Source organism: Berghia stephanieae, chromosome 5 (assembly GCF_034508935.2).
Source record: "Berghia stephanieae isolate SIO BIC M18660-M18661 chromosome 5, UCSD_Bste_1.3, whole genome shotgun sequence".
Classification (NCBI taxonomy): domain Eukaryota; kingdom Metazoa; phylum Mollusca; class Gastropoda; order Nudibranchia; family Aeolidiidae; genus Berghia; species Berghia stephanieae.
The window spans coordinates 46,460,699-46,482,582 of NC_088364.1; the positions used below are offsets into that span (position 1 = coordinate 46,460,699).

Genomic DNA, 21,884 nt, shown 5'->3' on the forward strand with positions numbered 1-21,884 from the left:
ACCACCATATGCCGTCAATACGCCACGCCACTGGAATCAAATATCAAAACCTTTGCTGCAAAACCCTTTTGATACCATTAAGCCGATATATCGACGACAATCGGTGAGTTTAGGATTACTTAATATGTCACAAAATGGCAGGTCACTCTTGAAATTCATTCAAGTCCAAGGATTGTCAAGTTAGGAATGATGCTTTTCTGGAAAAAACAGACGTCCAAGGTAGGTTTAAGTTTGTTTATAGACGTCTAGATAGTCTTAATAGAATAGAAAATATAAATAGAGGATTCTCTGTATTCATCCCCATGGGGATATGTGTCTTTTGGGTCTATTCCAAGGGAATACTAGAATAACCCAGGCGTCAGCAGCAGTGCAGCGCCGCAGAGAGAGCGAGGGCGAGTTGACTTGCTCAAGTCCACCAGCGTAGCGGCGGGTGATCGAACTGGGTACCTTTCAGTTTCAGGAACGATGCAAAGACCGTACCGCTGAGCCACGCCCCCCCCCCCCCCCAAGTATTGTTCTATCTAGTAATAATATATCGACGGTAAGCGTAGACTTTATTAGGGTGTATTCCTAAACGAATATTAACACTTCATTTCCTCTAAGAAGATAGATATGGTCTAGGGCGGGGGGCTACAAGACATCAAAGGCGAAGGTGACCTCCCGCCGAGAGTCCACACCCACCTTGTATCAGACTCCTTACTTCATAGAACTGAGCATTTATATAGACAAAATCAAGCAATCCGATGTTTACCCGGTAAACTTTGGCGGTATGTACGGAGAATCTTTCCTATCTGTTGCAAACCAACTTTGAAAATCTTGTAACCAAAAACATTTATTCGGATAGGAAGTCGGTAGCAAGAAAACGGAAGTCGGAAGCAAGGCTAATCAGCTGATTGTACCCGATATCCAGTGTTTTGGCGGATTTTTATCATCGCGTGGCGGGGGAAAATGGCCTGACGGATGGCGGATTTTTTTTTTTTTGCGGATTTTTGATGACTTGTATACCTTGTATACTTGTTTTAAAAAGTAAATGTTTAGCAATAAAGTCTAATTCTTCTTTTTCCCCTTAAAGTGATTTTAGGAGCACCTATTGTGAGTGTACTGTTGGCCTAGATCTATATTAACCTCATTCAGATTAGGTAAAAACAATATCCGACAGTCTAACTCCCGCTCAAACAAAATCGAAACTCCGAAATTTCATGCTTTTAAAAAGGAAACAGTTGTAGATTTTAGTAATATAATTTTTATTTGAGACAATATATTATTGTTGATTATAAGTGATTTAAATCAAATGGCGGATTTTGGGCAAATGTCGAAGGTGAAGTAGGATAAAGTTGGCGGAATTTTTGCAAAGATACCTGGCAACACTGCGGATTTCGGACTTGGTACTCAGTTCACGATGATCAGGACCATAAACGCGTTTGTTTACCAGACCTGCAAATTTGTATATAATATGTCGTTATAAGTCTGTGATTTGACCCAAAAAAATATTTTAAAGCCAAATTGCTAAACCCAATTTTGCCATGCCAAACGTTTCGAAAGCTATTTTGGTATTGATTCAAAACGCCAAATTGGTAATCTTATGTTGACATTAGCCACGCCCCATTCACATTTCTCTCTAAATCTAACCTCTCGGTGAAAAGATTTCTAGTTTCAGTTCAATTAGTGTTAGAACGGACGGTTACAGTGAGCGTCCTAATATTGGTTCGTGTTCGCAACTCTCCAACTGCAGACACAAACAGGATATGAAGTGAATAGAAAAGTGCCAGAAGACAATAGAGAATAAAAAATTTTCGCGGCGGTGGTGGGGTTTGAACCTGCGACCTTATTGGTACGACAACTCCGCCTGGCAGGTGAGAGCGTGGCTCTACCGTGTGAGCTATCCACGAACACAAAAATATTCGTTTCAAACTCAAAGTCATTACTAGATCCCTCTCTCACCCACTTCTTGAGACCGCCGATTCGTTCGTACACCACCATCGCGAATAATTTTGACCAGCAGTTAAGCTCAATAGCCAATATTCTCAACACAAACATATAACACAGAAACGACTGAGACATTGAGTATGCTCCGGTGTATGGGGTGAATTTTTTAATTCAGAAAAGTGAGTGGAGCAGGCACTTATGTTGGTAACAACAAGATATGAAGTGAATAGAAAAGTGCCAGAAGACAATAGAGAATAAAAAATTTTCGCGGCGGTGGTGGGGTTTGAACCTGCGACCTTATTGGTACGACAACTCCGCCTGGCAGGTGAGAGCGTGGCTCTACCGTGTGAGCTATCCACGAACACAAAAATATTCGTTTCAAACTCAAAGTCATTACTAGATCCTCTCTCACCCACTTCTTGAGACCGCCGATTCGTTCGTACACCACCATCGCGAATAATTTTGACCAGCAGTTAAGCTCAATAGCCAATATTCTCAACACAAACATATAACACAGAAACGACTGAGACATTGAGTATGCTCCGGTGTATGGGGTGAATTTTTTAATTCAGAAAAGTGAGTGGAGCAGGCACTTATGTTGGTAACAACAAGATATGAAGTGAATAGAAAAGTGCCAGAAGACAATAGAGAATAAAAAATTTTCGCGGCGGTGGTGGGGTTTGAACCTGCGACCTTATTGGTACGACAACTCCGCCTGGCAGGTGAGAGCGTGGCTCTACCGTGTGAGCTATCCACGAACACAAAAATATTCGTTTCAAACTCAAAGTCATTACTAGATCCCTCTCTCACCCACTTCTTGAGACCGCCGATTCGTTCGTACACCACCATCGCGAATAATTTTGACCAGCAGTTAAGCTCAATAGCCAATATTCTCAACACAAACATACCAATAAGGTCGCAGGTTCAAACCCCACCACCGCCGCGAAAATTTTTTATTCTCTATTGTCTTCTGGCACTTTTCTATTCACTTCATATCTTGTTGTTACCAACATAAGTGCCTGCTCCACTCACTTTTCTGAATTAAAAAATTCACCCATACACCGGAGCATACTCAATGTCTCAGTCGTTTCTGTGTTATATGTTTGTGTTGAGAATATTGGCTATTGAGCTTAACTGCTGGTCAAAATTATTCGCGATGGTGGTGTACGAACGAATCGGCGGTCTCAAGAAGTGGGTGAGAGAGGGATCTAGTAATGACTTTGAGTTTGAAACGAATATTTTTGTGTTCGTGGATAGCTCACACGGTAGAGCCACGCTCTCACCTGCCAGGCGGAGTTGTCGTACCAATAAGGTCGCAGGTTCAAACCCCACCACCGCCGCGAAAATTTTTTATTCTCTATTGTCTTCTGGCACTTTTCTATTCACTTCATATCTTGTTGTTACCAACATAAGTGCCTGCTCCACTCACTTTTCTGAATTAAAAAATTCACCCCATACACCGGAGCATACTCAATGTCTCAGTCGTTTCTGTGTTATATGTTTGTGTTGAGAATATTGGCTATTGAGCTTAACTGCTGGTCAAAATTATTCGCGATGGTGGTGTACGAACGAATCGGCGGTCTCAAGAAGTGGGTGAGAGAGGGATCTAGTAATGACTTTGAGTTTGAAACGAATATTTTTGTGTTCGTGGATAGCTCACACGGTAGAGCCACGCTCTCACCTGCCAGGCGGAGTTGTCGTACCAATAAGGTCGCAGGTTCAAACCCCACCACCGCCGCGAAAATTTTTTATTCTCTATTGTCTTCTGGCACTTTTCTATTCACTTCATATCTTGTTGTTACCAACATAAGTGCCTGCTCCACTCACTTTTCTGAATTAAAAAATTCACCCCATACACCGGAGCATACTCAATGTCTCAGTCGTTTCTGTGTTATATGTTTGTGTTGAGAATATTGGCTATTGAGCTTAACTGCTGGTCAAAATTATTCGCGATGGTGGTGTACGAACGAATCGGCGGTCTCAAGAAGTGGGTGAGAGAGGGATCTAGTAATGACTTTGAGTTTGAAACGAATATTTTTGTGTTCGTGGATAGCTCACACGGTAGAGCCACGCTCTCACCTGCCAGGCGGAGTTGTCGTACCAATAAGGTCGCAGGTTCAAACCCCACCACCGCCGCGAAAATTTTTTATTCTCTATTGTCTTCTGGCACTTTTCTATTCACTTCATATCTTGTTGTTACCAACATAAGTGCCTGCTCCACTCACTTTTCTGAATTAAACAACTGCAGACACAAAGACATAGCAGTTAATAATAATAATAATAATAATAATAATAATAATAATAATAATAATAATGATAATGATAATAATAATAATAATAATAAAAATAATAATAATAATAATAATAATAATAATAATAATAATAATAATAATAATAATAATAATAATAATAATAATAATAATATGATATGATATATAAGTCCAGATTTATGTAGGCTTTCACAGCCTTTTATCTGCTCTTGTGCATTCGTGAACATAGTGGAAGGAGGTGTCTGAATTCATCATCATCACGATGGCTGCCAGTCATGAGCGCTATGGCACCACCCCACTTGAGGAGAGAGGATGCAACACAGAAATGGATATCCAGAGCTGAAGAAGATAGTGGAACTCCTCTGCAAACCATATACAAAACTGCGCCCCCAACATCAAGACTAAAATCTCGTTCACCTTTCTACCTATCAAAGAAAGAAAACTACAACACGCAAGAAGCCTGGCGCGAGGAATGGAAAAGGAATAAAGCAACAGGAGGGGAACTAATTGAAGATCCCTGTAAAAGTCTCACAGGTCTACAGGATCAACCAAGAAAATACTGGGTAGTTGCAAATAGACTACGGTCAAAACATACAAGAACAGCTGCCAACATGCACAAATGGGGGCTCCAAGAATCACCAACATGCCCAAAGTGCAACCAAGCACCACAAGATGCAAACCATCTCGTACTAGATTGCCCAGAGACAAAACTTGAAGGGGGATTTGAAACCATCAACAAATGTGATGATGACTTCCGAACCTGGATTGATACCTTGAACATAGAAGTGTAGCCGAACGATACTACTGCTATGATAATAGTGGTCATAAGAATAACCTCCTAACTCTGTGCTCCGAACCGACGTGCACCTATTTGTACCAAATCGGATCCAGTATATCATTTGTACATTTCGCTCCGAACGATACCAAATCTGATTTGATCTATTGATGCTCTGCCTTTAAGTTTAAGTAAAATACTTTTCACTATAGCTGCCAACCAGATTAGACATACCAACACACAAAACTATGTGTAACCTTCAACGTTTATAGTCTGATTGATATAATTTAGTGAGAACTAGTCATTAAACTGGCTGTCTAAAAACCATAACTAAGAGTTGAGTGACGTCAACTTCTTCCCAAGCATTCGCGAGGAGCACGATCGAGAAATGATTTGACAAAGGCAACGATCGTATTTAGAATTTCTGATTTTAAAAAAATAAATCTATACTACCCCAGCCCCAAAACTAGTTTAGCATACGTCGGATTCAAACAAATATGTTTTTTTAAATTAATAAATTAAGTGTAGCGCCTACGTCAAAATTTCAGAGGTTCGGAGTTCGGAGCATTTGAAGCGCTCGCTGATTGTACTATAGGGTCGATTCGCAGTAGTATCGTGAATCGTTTGTGGCAAAACGTGTTTGTTCGGAGCAGGGTCAAAGCGTTTAAGAATCATTGCAAACTGCAAACGAATTAGCCTACATACTCGAGGATCAAGCAGGACAACATTCAAATAGGCGATATCTAGATAAGATATAAATCTAAATAGGCCTACATTCAAGTTCAAGTGCCTTATTTTGCGTGGCTTGCACAGAGCACACACACTTGATCTTACCAACACGGTAGCTATGGGATAGTTAAAAACCTAAAAAACAAGAATACTGGGGATATAATGAGTAGGAGCTTTCGGAAGGCCTCCTCCCTATTTACTTTGGACTGACTCAGTCTTTGTTTTAAAATCTAGATATATAGATATCGAGAACGATTCCTTAATTTTTTGTTTTGAATGCAATCATAATTACAATTACAGCATAAATTTTTATAATTACTCCGAAAGAATGTGACAAGAAGAGAGCGTTGCATTGCAGTGCAGTGGTCAGCAGATTTTAAAAAAAAAAGTTTACTGCTCAAGACTCGATAGTTTGATATTTTTTTTCTAAAATTAAAAAAAAATCTACTAATTATTTTTTACAGAGACGGATAGGCCTTTACTTTTTAAAAAACATGTAATATGATGATACCTTACTTTTTAGAACTAGGACGACTAGACCCTCGGATAAACGGTTCCAAAGGTCCACAGTTATAATGATTTTACTATACTCAAAAATTTTCTATTGCAAAAAGCTCAAAATCTATGACTGGAAATTCTCCCACTGGAAAGCCTCTCGATAAGCTGACTACTGATTGAAACGGGACTTGGGAGTAAAAAATCAAATGCCACATATACCATGAAAGAAGGAGATCTCAATAGTAACCGCCTTACTCTTTCTGTGAATAACTGTGAAAGAGACCTGGGCATTTTAATAGATGACAAATTGTCGTTCAAAGGATCATTGCTAGAGCAAATAGAATAGTTGGTTTAGTAAGAAGAACATTTGACTTTCTAACCAAGGAAATATTTGTCCTATTCAAAGCACTTGTCCGGCCAATCCTAGAGTATGGAAACTTGTAATAAAACTTTATGCCAAGAAGTTGAAGATGTCCAAATACGAGCCACAAAATTATTGTCTTCACCTAAGGACCTGCCATACACAGATCGTCTGAAGAAACTCAAACTCCCAAGCCTTGAACATAGGAGAAAAATAGGTGACATGATCGAATTATTAAAGTTTATTGCATGGAATGTATACCTGCAAGAGACCAAATTTTTAGATCAACAATCAAGGCCCTACCAGGGGACACTCAATGAAATTATAAAAAGAACCCAGCAGACTTAGGACAAGAAGCAATTACTTTTCTGTTAGAACAATTAATACTTGGAATAACTTGCCAGAGAGAGTTGTGAATGCTGAAAGTGTAAACGCCTTCAAAGCTGAGTTGGACAGATTCTGGAAAGATTTGCCAACAATCTATGATCCACAGTGCTACCACACGGACCAAACCCTTGAAAGATGAATTGGCAAAACTGAATACTTTGCCTGAACCATCTACATTTTAATTCAATTCAATTTAGCATGGAGAAAAGAAGAGGGTTCGTCATTGACGGCCCAAATTAAACATACTGCGCTGCCCTCAATCTTGATGAAATTTGGCATAGACTTAGACATAACATGCATTATCGAGATGCATTTTCTTTTATTTTATTGCTATTTCAATTTTGAAAAAAAATTACAAAAATTTTTTGTGACGTAATTTTTATCAAATTGTAATTCTTGACATGTCATTGATTTCTATCAAATTAAAATAAAGCTTGATCTCTGCTCTTTAAATTAAAGTGATACCAGAACCGTTCAGATACTGTGAAAAAAAATGCAACATTGATTATCTGAAATTGCGTTATTCAAATTTTAACCAGACTTGCGCTTCACTTTTCCAATGGCTAATTGGCACCTGTCTACAGGCTGAAATCAGACTACCTACTCAAGAGTCAGCATGTGTGTGTAATAGTGTTTTATTTGTAGTTGTTTGCGAGAGATGGCACAAAATCAATTGAAGAAACAAGAAGAGGAGGTAGTAGTTGAGGGGGTTACTATTGAGGTTGGTATAGTAAGAGGAGGAGTTCTTGGTTGTCGGTACTACGTAAACGAAAGAGTGAAAATGGAGAGGCTTTATATGGGAACAAAACAGACAATGGACATTTTGGGTACAAACCCTTCGTCAACACAAAAATACACAAATAAACGTGGAAAACAAATAAAATGCAAAATAACTTGTATCGTCTGTATAGTTAATGGTGGTTGCAGTATGAATGAAACGTTAGCGTGGCATGGGTAGTGGGTAGGGTATCCCAGGGGAGTGATCGGATTGATAAGAAAAGGTCAGCGTATGAAGGAACAGAACCTACCTGAAAATAATGGAAGATAAAAGACATAGTAGTAGTAGTAAGAGTAGTAGTAGTGGCAGTAGAAGTAGTAATAGTAGTAGTGGTGGTAGTAGTAGTAATAGTAGTGGTGGTAGTAGTAGCAGTAGATTGCTGTTTCTTTTTTTTTTTTATGATTGGCAAGGATGATAGTCGGTGCATGTCTACTACTACAAAAAGCACCACATCACCAATTACCCAGGGTTCGCACTCGGTCGGGAAATCGGGAAATGGTCTTGAATTTTTTAATTTCCTCAAGATCGAGAAAAAAACGGTCTTGAAAATAAAAATGGTTGATTTTTCTTGTCTGAGTCAGGAACTTTCATATCAGGTGTGGTCATAAAGTGAAGTTTGGTGTCTTATTATTTACTTTTTAAGCAGTGATGATAATCTCCCACTGAATTTGCAGTGTCAGACATTATCTTCAAGACCACAAAATCACCATTATGTCTTATGTCATATTCTGACACCTGTGCTCAGTTTCGTGAAATTTGGTGACGGTCCCGTCTTTATGACGTCGGGCCAGACAGAATGGTGCCAGATGTCACAGTTGATACAGAAGACCAGTGGTGTTCTTTGATTAGTTTATGGTTGAAGGAGGGATAAATGGGTCTTGATGTAGGTGCCTATTGCCTTTTTAATTTCTCTCTCTCTCTGACTCTCTGTAATCTCTCTCTCTCTCTCTCTCTCTCTCTCTCTCTCTCTCTCTCTCTCTCTCTCTCTCTTTCTCTCTCTCTATTTCTTTCGCAACCATCCATTAAATAATCTAGTTATACAGAGCTACAATAATGCAATGGTGATTGGCTTAGTTTACTCTTCCTTTTTTTGCCTTTGGACTATGGTTTGAAATTTGAGAGATTCTTTGGTTGTATTTATAAGCTGCATAACCACTAGGTTTTCGTAACAAAGATATTGTAGCCTGCTTTATAAAGTAAAAATCAAAAGAAAACAACACTTTCTGGCTTTTTATTTGAATATTATTTAGGCCTTTAAAATGTTATGTGAAAAGGACAATTTATTAAATGTTTACAAAAAGTAAATTCATGTCTAATGATAAGAATGGATTTACACTAGTTGTAATATATCACATATAATTCAAAACGTTCCTGTTATTTTTTTTACATTTTGCTTGTGTTTGAGAGACTGAGAAATTTTCCTCCTTTTTGATAAATTACTATTATTATCGTCACTGATTAAGCTCTGGTGGAACATTCCAGGAGTTCTGGACCACATATCCGGCTTTCAAAGACTGGTTAAAAAATACTAGCAGGAATCTTGAAACATACTGCATATTTTTTAAAAAGACGATTTATATCAAAGCCATGGGAAGGTCTAGGAGTGACAGGGGGTCGTTACTTAACTTTGTTGCAAAGCCGTCTGCGTCTACTAGCTCTTGCACTTCTGATTAAATGCAGGCACAGGTGATGCCAAAGCCTTCATCATTAGATAGTTTTGTGTGTAAGTCTGATGTCATTGATGCTGAGATTTGGTGGTGTGTGTGAACGGCAATGAAAAACTACTCTGCCAGTTCGAATGAAGACATTGACTACATAATTTTCGGTCCCGGGTGATGTCATTACCCAGGGGTTGCACTTGCACTGCATCAGAAACACTCATCTTTCATATTTTCCTTCCAATGTTAGATACTTGTGTAAACTTATACCAAAGACAAGATGGAATCTATCCACATTCTCTTCAAGGTTGAACTTCCGAAGTATTTGAAGGCCCTCCCCATTCCAAAAACATTTGCTGGACTAAGAAAACTTTCAGGTCAGCCTTTAATTAGTTTTTGATTTTGTGCTCAGAATTTTTTTGTACATTTCTTCTTAAAAGCATAACACGCTAAGCTGTCCAAATTTATTGGACTCATTCAATTCAAGAGTCCACAGATGGCCCATCTTGGAAAAGTGGGGGACCATCTCAATCAAGATCTTTCAGAAAAAAATTTTTCTCATTGGAATTGTCCACCCATTCCTCTGCAGTAGAAGTTCAGGAAAGAAAAGAAAAAGCCTCAACTGGTAACCTTGATAAAATATATAATATATATATATATATATATATATATATATATATATATATATATATATTATATATATATATATATATATATATATATAGTTAAATTTAATTTACGCCTGTGTTACAACTAAATGCTAGTCTATAAGTGTTATTCATAGCATTGGTTCTCAGTATAAAGAATTGCAGCTTTTATTGTCTTATTACTTAAATGAATGAGGTTATAATAATTGGTTTTTAATTTTTTTGGGAGGACTAATCTTGATTTTTAAAATCAAAATCCTTATCTTTTAAAATCATAACCTGTTTTACTGGTGCAATGGTTTGATATCCCTATTTTGAGTGGGGTTTTCAATTAATAAAACTTTTTTTTTCCTCAGCTGAACAGTGGTTAAACCTGTTGCCGACCATCTTGGTAGTGATCATTCTCTTGTATTGCCTGGCCAAAGCTGTTCGCTCATTCAAGAAGAAGAAGGCACCCAAACCAAAAGTGAGTTCTACTCACTGACTTATTTATATTTATACAAGGCTTGACTGAAAAGTTTTGACGCATATTGAATATTTCCAATTGTATTGAACTCACCAGTATAAACTGTACATCGAAAGATGCATAATTTATTCTTCTATTTTGTTACCAAATTTTGTTAAGGTACTATTTCTTGATTTGAATTTATCTTTTTTCACTGAAACCTTATTCCAACATGTCGATCGAAGAAATAACTCACAAATTTATGCAATAAACAACTTACTGTGACTGAGTTTCTCACTGCAGAGAGATATGCACCCGTAGATACTCATGAACAACTGAAACATGTTTGTGGTGGCTCGTGTGTTGGTATTCGAACATTTCAAAGGGGGGTTAAGTGCTTTTCTGGAACTGATGTTTCCACAAACAGTAATGAGCAGACTGTCAATGGTTAACCACAAACTGTATCTAGTGAAGTAAATTCAGAACAAATTGACAAACTGAACCAAGCCAGTTGTCAGATAAAACAATCTGACATTTCGCAAAGGCTTGGCATTTCATAAGGAAGGGTTTTTTATATATCTTTCGAGAAATCATGGGTTACAGAAAGGTATGTGCCCGTTGGATACTGAGTATGCTCACACAAATTGAAGTCTTAGATAACCCTCCTTATAGTTCCGATTTAGCTCAAGTGACTTTTTCCTTTTCTTAAGAGACAACTCGAGGAGGCAAATTTTGGCAGTGACGATGAGTTGTAGGCAGAGGTGATTTGATGTTGTCGAGGTTTGTCTCGTGAATTCCTCTTCAACGTATTGCAATAACTGGTGAATCGTTGGCAGCTCTTTGTGGATGGGAACAGTGACTATATTGAATTTTAAAATAACAGAGAGAAAGGACGTAAACTAAGCTTTGTTTCGATACTTTTGTCTATTTCGTATCTATTATAGCTTTTAAAACACCAGTGTGACATCAAGACTTTTCTGTCCACCCTTGTATATATGCTATAATATCAGGGTTCCTACTGGGTCCGGAAGTCGGGAAATGGTCTTGAATTATTTTATTTTCTCAAGATCGGAAAAAACGGTCTTGAAAATAAAAACAGTCTTGATTTTTCTTGTCTGAGTCGGGAACTTTCAAATCAGGTGTGGTTATAAACGTGAAGTTTGGTGTCTTATTATTTATTTATCAAGCAGTGATGATAATCATCCGCGGAATTCCAGGATTTGGGGAATTTCTCAGAAATTTTCGCTGAATTTGCCGTGTCAAACATGTTCCTCAAAACCACAAAATCACCATTATGTCTTATGTCATATTTTGACACCTGTGCTCAGTCTCGTGAAATTTGGTGATGGTCTCATCTTTATGACGTCGGGCCAGACAGAATGGCGTCAGATGTCACAGTTGATACAGAAGACCAGTGGTGTTCTTTGATTAGTTGATGGTTGAAGGAGGGATAAATGGGTCTTGATTATTTTTTTTTCTGATGTAGGTGCCTATTACTATTGCCTTTTTAATTTCTCTCTCTCTCTCTCTCTCTCTCTCTCTCTCTCTCTCTCTCTCTCTCTCTCTCTCTCTCTCTTTCTCTCTCTCTCTCTTTCTCTCTCTCTCTCTTTCCTCTCTCTCTCTCTCTCTCTCTCTCTCTCTCTCTCTCTCTCTCTCTCTCTCTCTCTCTCTCTCTCTCTCTCTTTTTTTTTAAAGTTAATGGAATGTTTGATAAAAATAAAATCTTCAGCTATTTTCTCTATCAATTCGTCTCATTTATAACAATGCATCACTCAAGCGCACCCACACATCTCTTTAATAGCTTAATAGATTCAGCCCTCTCCTACTTTTCTACTCCTACCTTTTGGGCTCCTTCCCCTTCAAGTTTCAAATAGAGAATACATTCCATCCGCATCAACAATACATTTTAAGCCAATCTCTTTAGCCAATCATACACTACCGTTACTATTACTAGATGCACGGTGTCAAGCTGTAGAAGAAAAAAATTATCCAATTGACCTTAAGAGATAAACACATCACTTTCCTTCCAATCCATCAGTTTTTGTGTCAACCCTATGTATGAATGAATTAATATGGCTGCGCTGTCTCTATGGACGCTTGCAGTGAATGTTTGTGTCACTTTGAGTGTGTCAATCTGTTTTTAGTAATTTGTGATCATAAATCTCTGTCCAGTGCAAGTGTTCTTAGCTTTTGAATGTCATCATGTGAATAGAGTATATTAACTCACTGACTGCTGACACATGTGTGTTTTAAAAATTTTGACCCATTGACTGCCATGGCCAAACCCCCTCGGTTTCATACTTTACTATTTTTTCTACTTCTGACTGAACTGTATCAGCCACGGCAGTTTAACAGCGAAGTGGTTCGTTTTTTTTAAATCTTTCATTTCATACCAAACATGGGGTACTTTTTAATCTTGACATTCTTTCTAGCAGGCCAAAGTAATAGATAATATGGTATTTTTTTCTTTTAGTTTCCAACATAATGGAGAAATTAAATCAATTATTTTTGTAAATATTGAGTGAAAAACATGATGTAACTCCTACTTGTTTTTGTTGTTATTATTCTGATTATGTTGTTGATTGTTTTCTGTTTAAAAGAAAAATTAACTTTTCCAGTTTTTATTAGACACTGGCCAATTCCAATTCCATTTTTTTTTTGGGGGGGGGGGGGTGACATAGAATTGCCTCCTTTTCAATTATAACTGTGCAATCCAGAATTAAAATGCAATAATACAAATGGTATCATAAAAATTGTGATCATGGTGAATTTTTTTTAAAACATGCATAAACCTCGGCAGTCAGCGGCTTTGCATAGCAATGACTGAAAATTTTGGTTTTCTATTTTTGTAGGAAATACTACTATTAAATCAAAGCCATATCTCCACGGATTAAAATATTTTTGAATTTTGAAAATCCATTCATAATTTTAAAAGTTATACAGTTTCAAAGGTGTCAAGTTATACAGTTTCAAAGGTGTCATTTACTTGGATGACTCTCAAAGAGAAAAAAATACGGAAAATATGGGACGCTTTTTCTACTTTTTTTTTCTGGTTTGTGGCTGCATCTTGCTTAATACGTGGAATTAGAATTTGAAACCTGGCAAATTTATGCGAAAATTATCAGAAAATATGATAAAGACAGCAGAAGAGTTCTACCTTGTTTTCGAGCTATATGGCTAGGGTCAACCATAATTTTGTTTTAAAATATACATATTGATCACTGGAAACTTTTCCGAGGTGTAATTTTGTGTCTACAACTCATACAAATTATACCAAAAATGCCTGCTAAATTATTATCAATCAGTCCCGTGAGACCATGGTTTATGTTATTTCTAGTATTTATTAGAGAGAGAGAGAGAGAGAGAGAGAGAGAGTATGTGTTAATCTACTGTCCCTATGACATAACAATGAAACAATACCTAAAAAAGCGTGCGAGACTTTGTGTTCTCAGAGTCGCGAGCAGGATTGCCAGATGGCCATCTGTGTGGCCAAATATATAATTTTGTTTCTTTTATTAAATTTTATTCATCTATTTTTGTCTCAGTGACATTTATCCTAGTCTATTCAATTTTCTGTTTGTTGAAATTTAATTCGTTTTAAGTGGCCCATCAGTCTTAGTAGTGAAAGCCATATGATTTTCTATTAAGCCACTTTTGAAGTCAAATTTGGTCAGGTGAAAGTCTGGCCATCTGGCAGCCTTGCCTCGCTGACGTCATTTTTGTGTTGTGCGATGGGGGAGCAGAATGGCCGTCTCCTCTTTTCACTCATTGAAATGCAAATTGGGTTGATGTTTTGTAAGGATATGGGGAAAGTACTTATCATAATCCATTGAAATTTGAAATATAAATAGAAGAAATGTGCATATATAATCTTATTAGCGGCAAAATCTCTCCTCTTGGTAGTTTTAGAAATATTTTACTCCAAAGAATAAAAATCTATTTTTAACGGTCTTCTAGTAATCGCACGAGTTTTGCCGCTTGACATAATCTAAAAATCGTATGCCAACTTTCAGTTATATTCATTGATAAACAGTGTCGATAATAATTTTTAAAAATAGCATACACAAAATTGTCGTTTCCCATATTTTGCCATGAATTCCCGTCATTTCGACACTCAAATCGAGGTCCAAGGATTTCACTAAGATAGTCATTGCTACTTTGCAATTCTGAAAACCTTGGCAGTCATTGAGTTAATTCTTATCTCTCTATTTATTCCTTTGTTTGGTCTCCATCTGCAGGTGAACATGTCTCTTCAGAAAGAAGACCCTAAAGTTGTGACACAGATGGACATTGAAGATTTGCCAGATACTATTGCTTTCTGTCGTTGCTGGAGATCCAAAAGGGTAAATGGATAGGGAAGCAATGTGGAAAATTACTCATTGAATTTATGATACAAGACCACTTATCATCGTAGTTCTGACATTATTAAAGGCCTCAATAGCAAGTGGTGTCATACATTTTTAAAGGTCTCAGAATAGCAACCGGATTGTTCCATATGAGGATTTTACAAGGTACATTAATTGCACCAAGGACTTAGATAGATGTTGTCTATAATTTATAAAGTAGCAAATGAGTCGGTAGTAATATTGTAATGGAGTAATAAGTGCATGTTTTTGTAATTATAAAGTATGTAAGATTCCTATTTATACTACGCTGCTTGAAGCTGTGGACTGTCAAAAGAAATGAACAAGAATGAAAATAACAGCTTCAAAAAGGAACAAAAGACCAAAAAACCGTGTTTGGTATTTTGTTCTTTTTTGAAGTTCTTATATATTCATTTGTTTTTCATTACTTCATAAGATTCTTCTTGAGTTGAAACTGGTGAGACTGGTTGGCAGGGTCCAATGTGTTTATTTGTTTTAAAAATTCTTAGTGAAGTTGAGTCTGCTGTAGCCAGAAAATGAAGGGCTTAAGATTGAAGAATTTCAGCTGTGTTCAGCATTAAGGTTAATGGACTCCTTCCTGATTGTAACACTTCATACCATAAAATGAGAAAGAGCTTTTTCTACATTACAGCATCATCATTTAAGTTTAATTACCATTATTTCTACCACATCCAAGCATCATTTGAATGAACTACCATTAAGTGTGTCAGATTTTTATTGGGTTGATATCAGATGGTATTGATTGGCATGGTATATAGTGTTGTTTTCTAGTTCTTCTAGTTATGATATTAACATTGAGAAACCTAACAATGATTAATGTATTCTATATAATGATATTTATGTGTGTGTCGATTAATGTCAGGGTGAGATAGGGCTGTAATAAAAACCTTTCATTTAATTATATTTCTAATTATATTTTAATCCTTTATTGTTTCCCTGACAGTTTCCTTTGTGTGATGGATCTCACAACAAGCACAATGCCGAATGTCGGGATAATGTTGGTCCTTTGCTGTTGAGACGAAATGGGGATGAATAAGTTAGATAAATATGACATTGGATGACCTGGTGTCTTTTCAATGTTTTTTTTTTTTTTTTTTAAATTTGTTTTTTGTTTTTGTTTTAGATTGAGTCCTATATTATTGTTATTTTATACGGGCCTCAAATACAACTGTCCCCTTATAAATGTGTCTTCTTTCTGTACTTTTCCTGGAATGAGATGGCTCAGTTTAATCAAATGTCTGGCTGGAAACTTTCATTTTGTTTTGCTTTTTCTTAGGTGCCTGTGGTCCCAAGAGTGTTGCATCATCCTTTTTTCTAAATGCTGATATCATTTTTTATATCTCTCACGTTTCATTTGTTTTCTCAGATTAAAATAATGTAAATTTTTTTCTTTTTCTACTGATTAGTAATAGTCAGGGCACTTTGCAATAAGAGTGACCTCTGCATTGCTAGAATTGAACTTTAGTTTCTCTGACGTTTTCAGTGAATCCAAGGTCATTTGCTATGTGATTATTATTGTCTAAATTATGGCTCATTGTTGTTGACCAGTCTTATAATAAAATCAAATTATGATAATAAATAATAATAAATAATAATGGTATAGATTTATAGTGCGCCAAACATCCATTCATCAGGAGGGCTCTGGGCGCATAACATAGATTAACTTAATCATGAAGCCCTAACACAGTACACGAACAACGCTAATTATACACATAATCAAAAGAAAGCCTGTCGGAATAAGAATGTCTTCAATCGACGCTTGAATTTCTCTAGTGAAGACGAAGAACGTATCTCTAGTGGTAGTAAATTCCACAACCTTGGACCAGAATGCTGAAAGGCGCGTTCACCAGCCTTCACTCGACAGCGAGGTGTTTTCAATTTGAGGTCGTTCGTTGATCGAAGCGATCGCTGTGGGTTATAGTTATACCGTTCAACGAGTTTTGAGAGATATGCTGGTGACGAGCCCTCCAGGCATTTGAAAACGATAATTGAAGATTTATATTTAATCCGCTGGTCCACTGGCAGCCAATGCAGCTGCTGTAGTAATTCGGGAGCTGCAGTTTTTCTGTCTTTCTGTAGTACAACGCGGGCTGCCATGTTCTGTATTTTCTGGAGTTTGTTTAGTTTGTCCTTTGTGAGACCAACAAACAGTGCATTGCAGTAGTCCATTTTCGGGAATATCAAAGATGTTACCAATTTGTTGCAAGTTTCCCTATTTATAAATGGTCTGATTGTTCTGATATTTCTTAGAATGCAGATAGCACTTGTTCTCACATTGTTAATATGTTTGTTCATAGACAGATCACTCTCTAAGGTGATGCCGAGATTTTTTGCTGATGTTGTGAGTTGTATTTTGTCATTATCGTTGATTGTCAGTGCCAGTGTAAATGGATCTGTCTTATTATTTGAACTAGCAATGAATAAGGCTTCAGTCTTGTCGTCATTTAATTTTAATCTATTTGCAGACATCCATCTCATCACATGGTTGATGTATTGTTCGTAAACAGTTATCTTTGAAACTAAATCGGATTGCAAACACATGCTATATATCTGGGTATCGTCGGCGTACATATGGTAAGCGAGAGAATGTTGCTCAATGTTATGCAGTTTCTTCCACTTACAGTACAACTTCCAATATTGACATTATATCATTGTCTCATTCCATAAATTTTATATTTGGTAATAATTAAAGCCAGGTACATTTTAACAGTGCAAATTTGAATCCAATCCATCTTTTTTTAAAATCAGTTTTCTTAATGCTGACAAGTATCAATTTCACATGATAGAATAATGACATTGCCTACTTTGAATTCCTGGGTGTGGATCCTGACCTCCCATAGCGGGCAGGGAGGTACATACTGTGTCTTCTATCCCCTTATATCTGTTATCCAACATGCTTTCTGTCTTTGTCTCGGAATGAGATAACTTGGTTTTGTCCTGGCACTGGCCGGAATCCTAGCTGGGAGGGAAACAGTCAAATGCATAGTTATTGTTTTGGGAGATGATATTTTTTTCCTTGTAAATCATCTCTCTGTAATGTATTATTGTTATTTTAATGTATAATGTAGGCATTTGAGTGTATTCCTCTTTGTTGGAATTTGTGCTTGTGTCTGGATGAGACTTATAGGTGATCTCAAACTAGGTACATTGGTGGTATGCTCTTGGAATCTACATCTGATCCCTATTTGTTCCCAGTTCCCCTATGTCTTACTTTTTCTTGGGTGCTTTAATTGTAATTCTAGAACTTTTTACTGTCCCATTTTCTTCCTTTTTACTGGCGTTGATATAACCTAAATGTGTTGCAAGCGCTGTAAAACCCTTAAAAACAAAAACAAAAACAAACATACTTTGAATTCAATTTAAACAATGAGATGCAGTATCATTGTGTCTCAATAGACTTACTCATGAAAACATTCATATCCTTCTATTTACATGTCATTCGTGGACTGTAACGTTTGTTTTAGGACATAACTAAAAGAACCATGAATCCTTATTCAGTATTGCAATTGCTTTGTGGATAACACTTAATCTAAGATATAACTGATACGGTTTGTCAATGCAGGAGAAAATAAAACAGCAACACTTATCATTATAACGTCATCACTTCAACATTCATGACCACATCATTTCTTATTTACAGTATCATCTCTATTACTACAACTTCCATCCAATCTTTTCTACCTGGTTTTTCAAGAAGATTTTTCCGCCTCTAACCTCGAACCAAAAACCTGATGTTATTATGCTCAACCCAAACTTTCAAGTCAACCTTTTTATAGTTAAAGTATAATTATTAATTTTAAAATTACAGTCCACTCCGGATAATCGCAGCTTTTGGTTAATCGCAACATTTCCCAAGAAACAGAATTATTTCTATATAAAAATCATTGGTTAATTGCAACAAACTTTGGTTAATCACAACAAATTTTCGACCTCAAAAAGTGGCAAATTTAAGAAAGAAATTAAATTTAATCATTCATAGGTGAAAGCATGACAGGTTGAAGAATCGAGAGTTGGTTGGGTTTAATGCTATATTAGTGTGTCACCACTCTATTAGACACAAAAGAGGGCAGGGCATTGCAGTATGGGATAGTGAGGTCATCTGTGACTATTAGATAGGAGACGAGGGGGCTGTGCATAGTCTTGACAACAGGTAGACAACGACAGATGTAAGGAGAGACTGAGCGATATCCCTTGTTTTGGGATTGACTACTGTTCATTGAGACCAATTGGTTTGGTGACAGCTTATTGTCTTTCATCACGACTAATCTCTATGACTCTTACAAATGCTGAAAAAGAGTGAAAGTGAACCCGACCTGAATAAGATATTGGGCTTGCATCAAAGTTACTTTTGCTTGTCAAAATTTATTCAAGGCTGCAATATTGTTTTTGTTTCAATCTAAGAGCATTGCTTACAACAACTGTTTTTAGCTTACCATATATGTGTAAAATGTTGCAATAGTGGGCAGGAAACTCAACTTCGGTTAATTGCAACATTTTCGTTGGTCCCAAGGTGTTGTGATTATCCGGAGTGGACTGTATATTTAAATCATTTGCAAGCAATGTGCATTTTAGCTTCAATAGGTTTGAATAACACTTTTGCCTTGTGTTATTATGGCAAGAAATATTCAACAATATGAATCAATTCTCCTTTCAATCAGAAATTCATTATAAAGCTTACACTTAAAATTCAGAAAATGTTGGAAAGGTAATAATTATGTAGGTTGGATACCATTTCACAACATGCCATTGTAAAATCAACTTCTTATTGACATTTTAAGCGACAGTGGTACATGCCTGAATGTTCTGTTGAAATGTTGGCCGCTATGCAATTTGATTGCCCTTCTCCATCATTTTATTTTTCTTCCTCAGACCTGTCAATAATAATATAGCCAAAAATGCATTACAACATGAAGTATCAGCGTGAGAATACCAAACAGTTCTTTTTCCAGGCATTATTGCTTTTTTCTTGTTTTGATTGTTTTTTGTTCATAACGTACTTTTATTTTTAATTGATTACTTTTAATGCAGATATACTCTTGCACTGATGCAAATCCATACACACTTACACTTATACATCCTATGTAATAATTACTGTACTCTAATCAGACTCTCAAGATGATGATGGTGCTTTATTTGTTGAAAAGTGTAGTTTTGGTTATTTGTTGGTACAAATGTTTTCTTCGAAATCACAAAACAAAAAGATCCAACCTTTCTTGACTGTGATTTAATTGTGGTCTATCTGACCAGTATAATAACTGGAGATCTGAGGTTCGATCTATAGTCAAGAATGACTAATTTTTTTCTTATATTTTTCTTTTACTTAATTTCTGGCATTTATCATACACACCTTTGTAAAGTTTTATACGAGATGACCATTTCTTTGTTGTAGTTTTGATTGTTTTACTTGAGTTTTAATGTACACTTTTTATCTGGTTTCTGAGTGTTCATCATAAGCTTATCCCAATGGTCTTATTTTTGTAGGTAGATAATTATATCGGGTCACGATAGCTAAGTGTATTAGGGCATCTGATTTATAGGCAAATGGACCAGTTTCAAATATTGGTATAGTTTGTTTCCTTTTTGCTACCCCATACTGATTGAGAATTGGACCTGGTAGATCTGGTATAGGGTAATTTGTGATAGACATCCTATCCAAAAGAGCAGCAACCAATTTTATATCTATTAAATTTAAATCCTGATCCAGGATAAATATTGGTTCTATTAACCTCACAGATATTGTCCTGATAAAATCGGAACTCCCAATGTGGAGGGGAAAAAATAGACTATGTATATAACAGAAATGATCCTGAGATGTCCCAGGATTATGATTTTTTTGACCAGTAATTTAAAACAAGGGAACTGACAAACAGTATAGCTCTAAATCAAGATTATAGGTTACAATAGTCCAAACATACTGCTATTTTGGGGTATGGCAGTAGTGTGCTTAAGGGTGTTCCATTTTTAGCTCTTTGAAAAGCTATGGATATGGAGGACTTCTGACGTTGAATTTCAATCACTGTCGTTTGTTGTGAAGGATTGTTAAACATAGAGTTTGGTGTGGTCTGTTATCTCATGCAAAAGAAAAAGGAAGAGGTATTTAATATTTGTACTCCATTAAAATAAAAAATTTGAATAAAAGAAGGGGAGTTTGTGTTGTAATGCTGAATGAATGACAATGAACCTTTTTTATTTCTATATAAAGGTAACCTATTTTCATGGATTAATCAGGCAAATCTCATATATTTGACTCTCTCTTTTTTTTGTTTTTGTTTGGGACTATTATGGTTTTTAGTTTTGAATATATTACTTTCTGTAAACATTTGAGTGTATCCTTCATAGCGGAATCCTTTGCTTATGCTTGGATGGGACTGTGAGGTAATGTCAAAATAGTCACATTGATAAGTTGATCGTGTAATCTTCTTCTTTTCGTTCCATGTTTTATTTTTTCTTTGGTACTTTTAACTTCAGATTAGGCATCTTTCCCTCATCATCTTATTTTTTACTGATGCTGAAATGACCTAACAGTGTTGCAAGCACTGTAAACCCCCTTAAAACAAAACGATATAACTGACCTTGTGTGTTAAATGCCTCTAAAAAAATCACATCGCCATGATTTTGTGATCAGTTCAGTATCACCCATCTGGTCACTGAACAAGCTTGACAACACTTACTTTTTACAATAAGGCAACACATTTTACCAGTCACTCATGCCACAAAATGTTTCAAGTGCCATTTTTTCTCTCTACTAATATCTTCTTTTATTAATTGTATATATGTTTTGCAGGGTGAGGTTCTCGACCTCCCATAGTGAGCAGGGAGGTCACTTGCTGTGTCTTCTATCCCCTATATCTGTTTTCAGAGTTGTATTCTGTCTTTGTTTTGGAATGGGATCACTTGGTTTTGTCCTGACCCTTGCCAGAGTCCTTGGTTAATCGGGAAGCAGTCAAATGTGTAGTATTAGTTTTGGGGGTAATGATTTTCTTCCCTTGTAAATCAGCTTTCTGTTATGTATTGTTAGTTATACT

The 21,884-nt window shown here is 36.5% G+C and overlaps 2 protein-coding genes across 4 annotated transcripts in view; one reads left to right on the forward strand and one right to left on the reverse strand.

Annotated features, from left to right (window-relative positions):
* Nucleotides 1–859, reverse strand: part of LOC144973023 (polycystin-2-like protein 1) — a 43,126-nt gene extending 42,267 nt beyond the window's left edge. The window contains exon 1 of one of the 2 annotated variants that reach the window (XM_078914965.1): nucleotides 682–859. The gene's annotated coding sequence lies outside the window, so the exon portion shown is untranslated. The remainder of the gene's footprint in view (nucleotides 1–681) is intronic. The other variant, XM_078914966.1, reaches the window with a different exon arrangement.
* A 4,212-nt stretch (nucleotides 860–5,071) lies between these two features.
* Nucleotides 5,072–20,997, forward strand: LOC144973024 (CDGSH iron-sulfur domain-containing protein 2-like). 2 transcript variants are annotated; one of them, XM_078914968.1, is made up of 5 exons: nucleotides 5,072–5,162; nucleotides 9,633–9,759; nucleotides 10,386–10,495; nucleotides 14,713–14,817; nucleotides 15,803–16,507. In XM_078914968.1, the coding sequence occupies exons 2-5, from the start codon at nucleotides 9,663–9,665 to the stop codon at nucleotides 15,893–15,895; spliced, it is 405 nt and encodes a 134-aa protein (XP_078771094.1). In that variant the 5' UTR covers nucleotides 5,072–5,162; nucleotides 9,633–9,662; the 3' UTR covers nucleotides 15,896–16,507. The 2 variants fall into 2 exon arrangements, with proteins under 2 accessions (XP_078771094.1, XP_078771093.1); XM_078914967.1 differs by lacking the exon at nucleotides 5,072–5,162 and adding an exon at nucleotides 5,661–5,812 and having other exon boundaries at nucleotides 15,803–20,997.
* Nucleotides 20,998–21,884: the final 887 nt, after the last annotated feature.

Bases quoted from the DNA above. Each gene is read 5' to 3' on its own strand.
- LOC144973024 (XM_078914968.1), top strand. From the start codon at position 9,663: ATGGAATCTATCCACATTCTCTTCAAGGTTGAACTTCCGAAGTATTTG. The intron at 10,496-14,712 runs GTGAGTTCTACT...CTCCATCTGCAG, and splicing joins AGAAGGCACCCAAACCAAAA to GTGAACATGTCTCTTCAGAA. The intron at 14,818-15,802 runs GTAAATGGATAG...TTTCCCTGACAG, and splicing joins GTTGCTGGAGATCCAAAAGG to TTTCCTTTGTGTGATGGATC.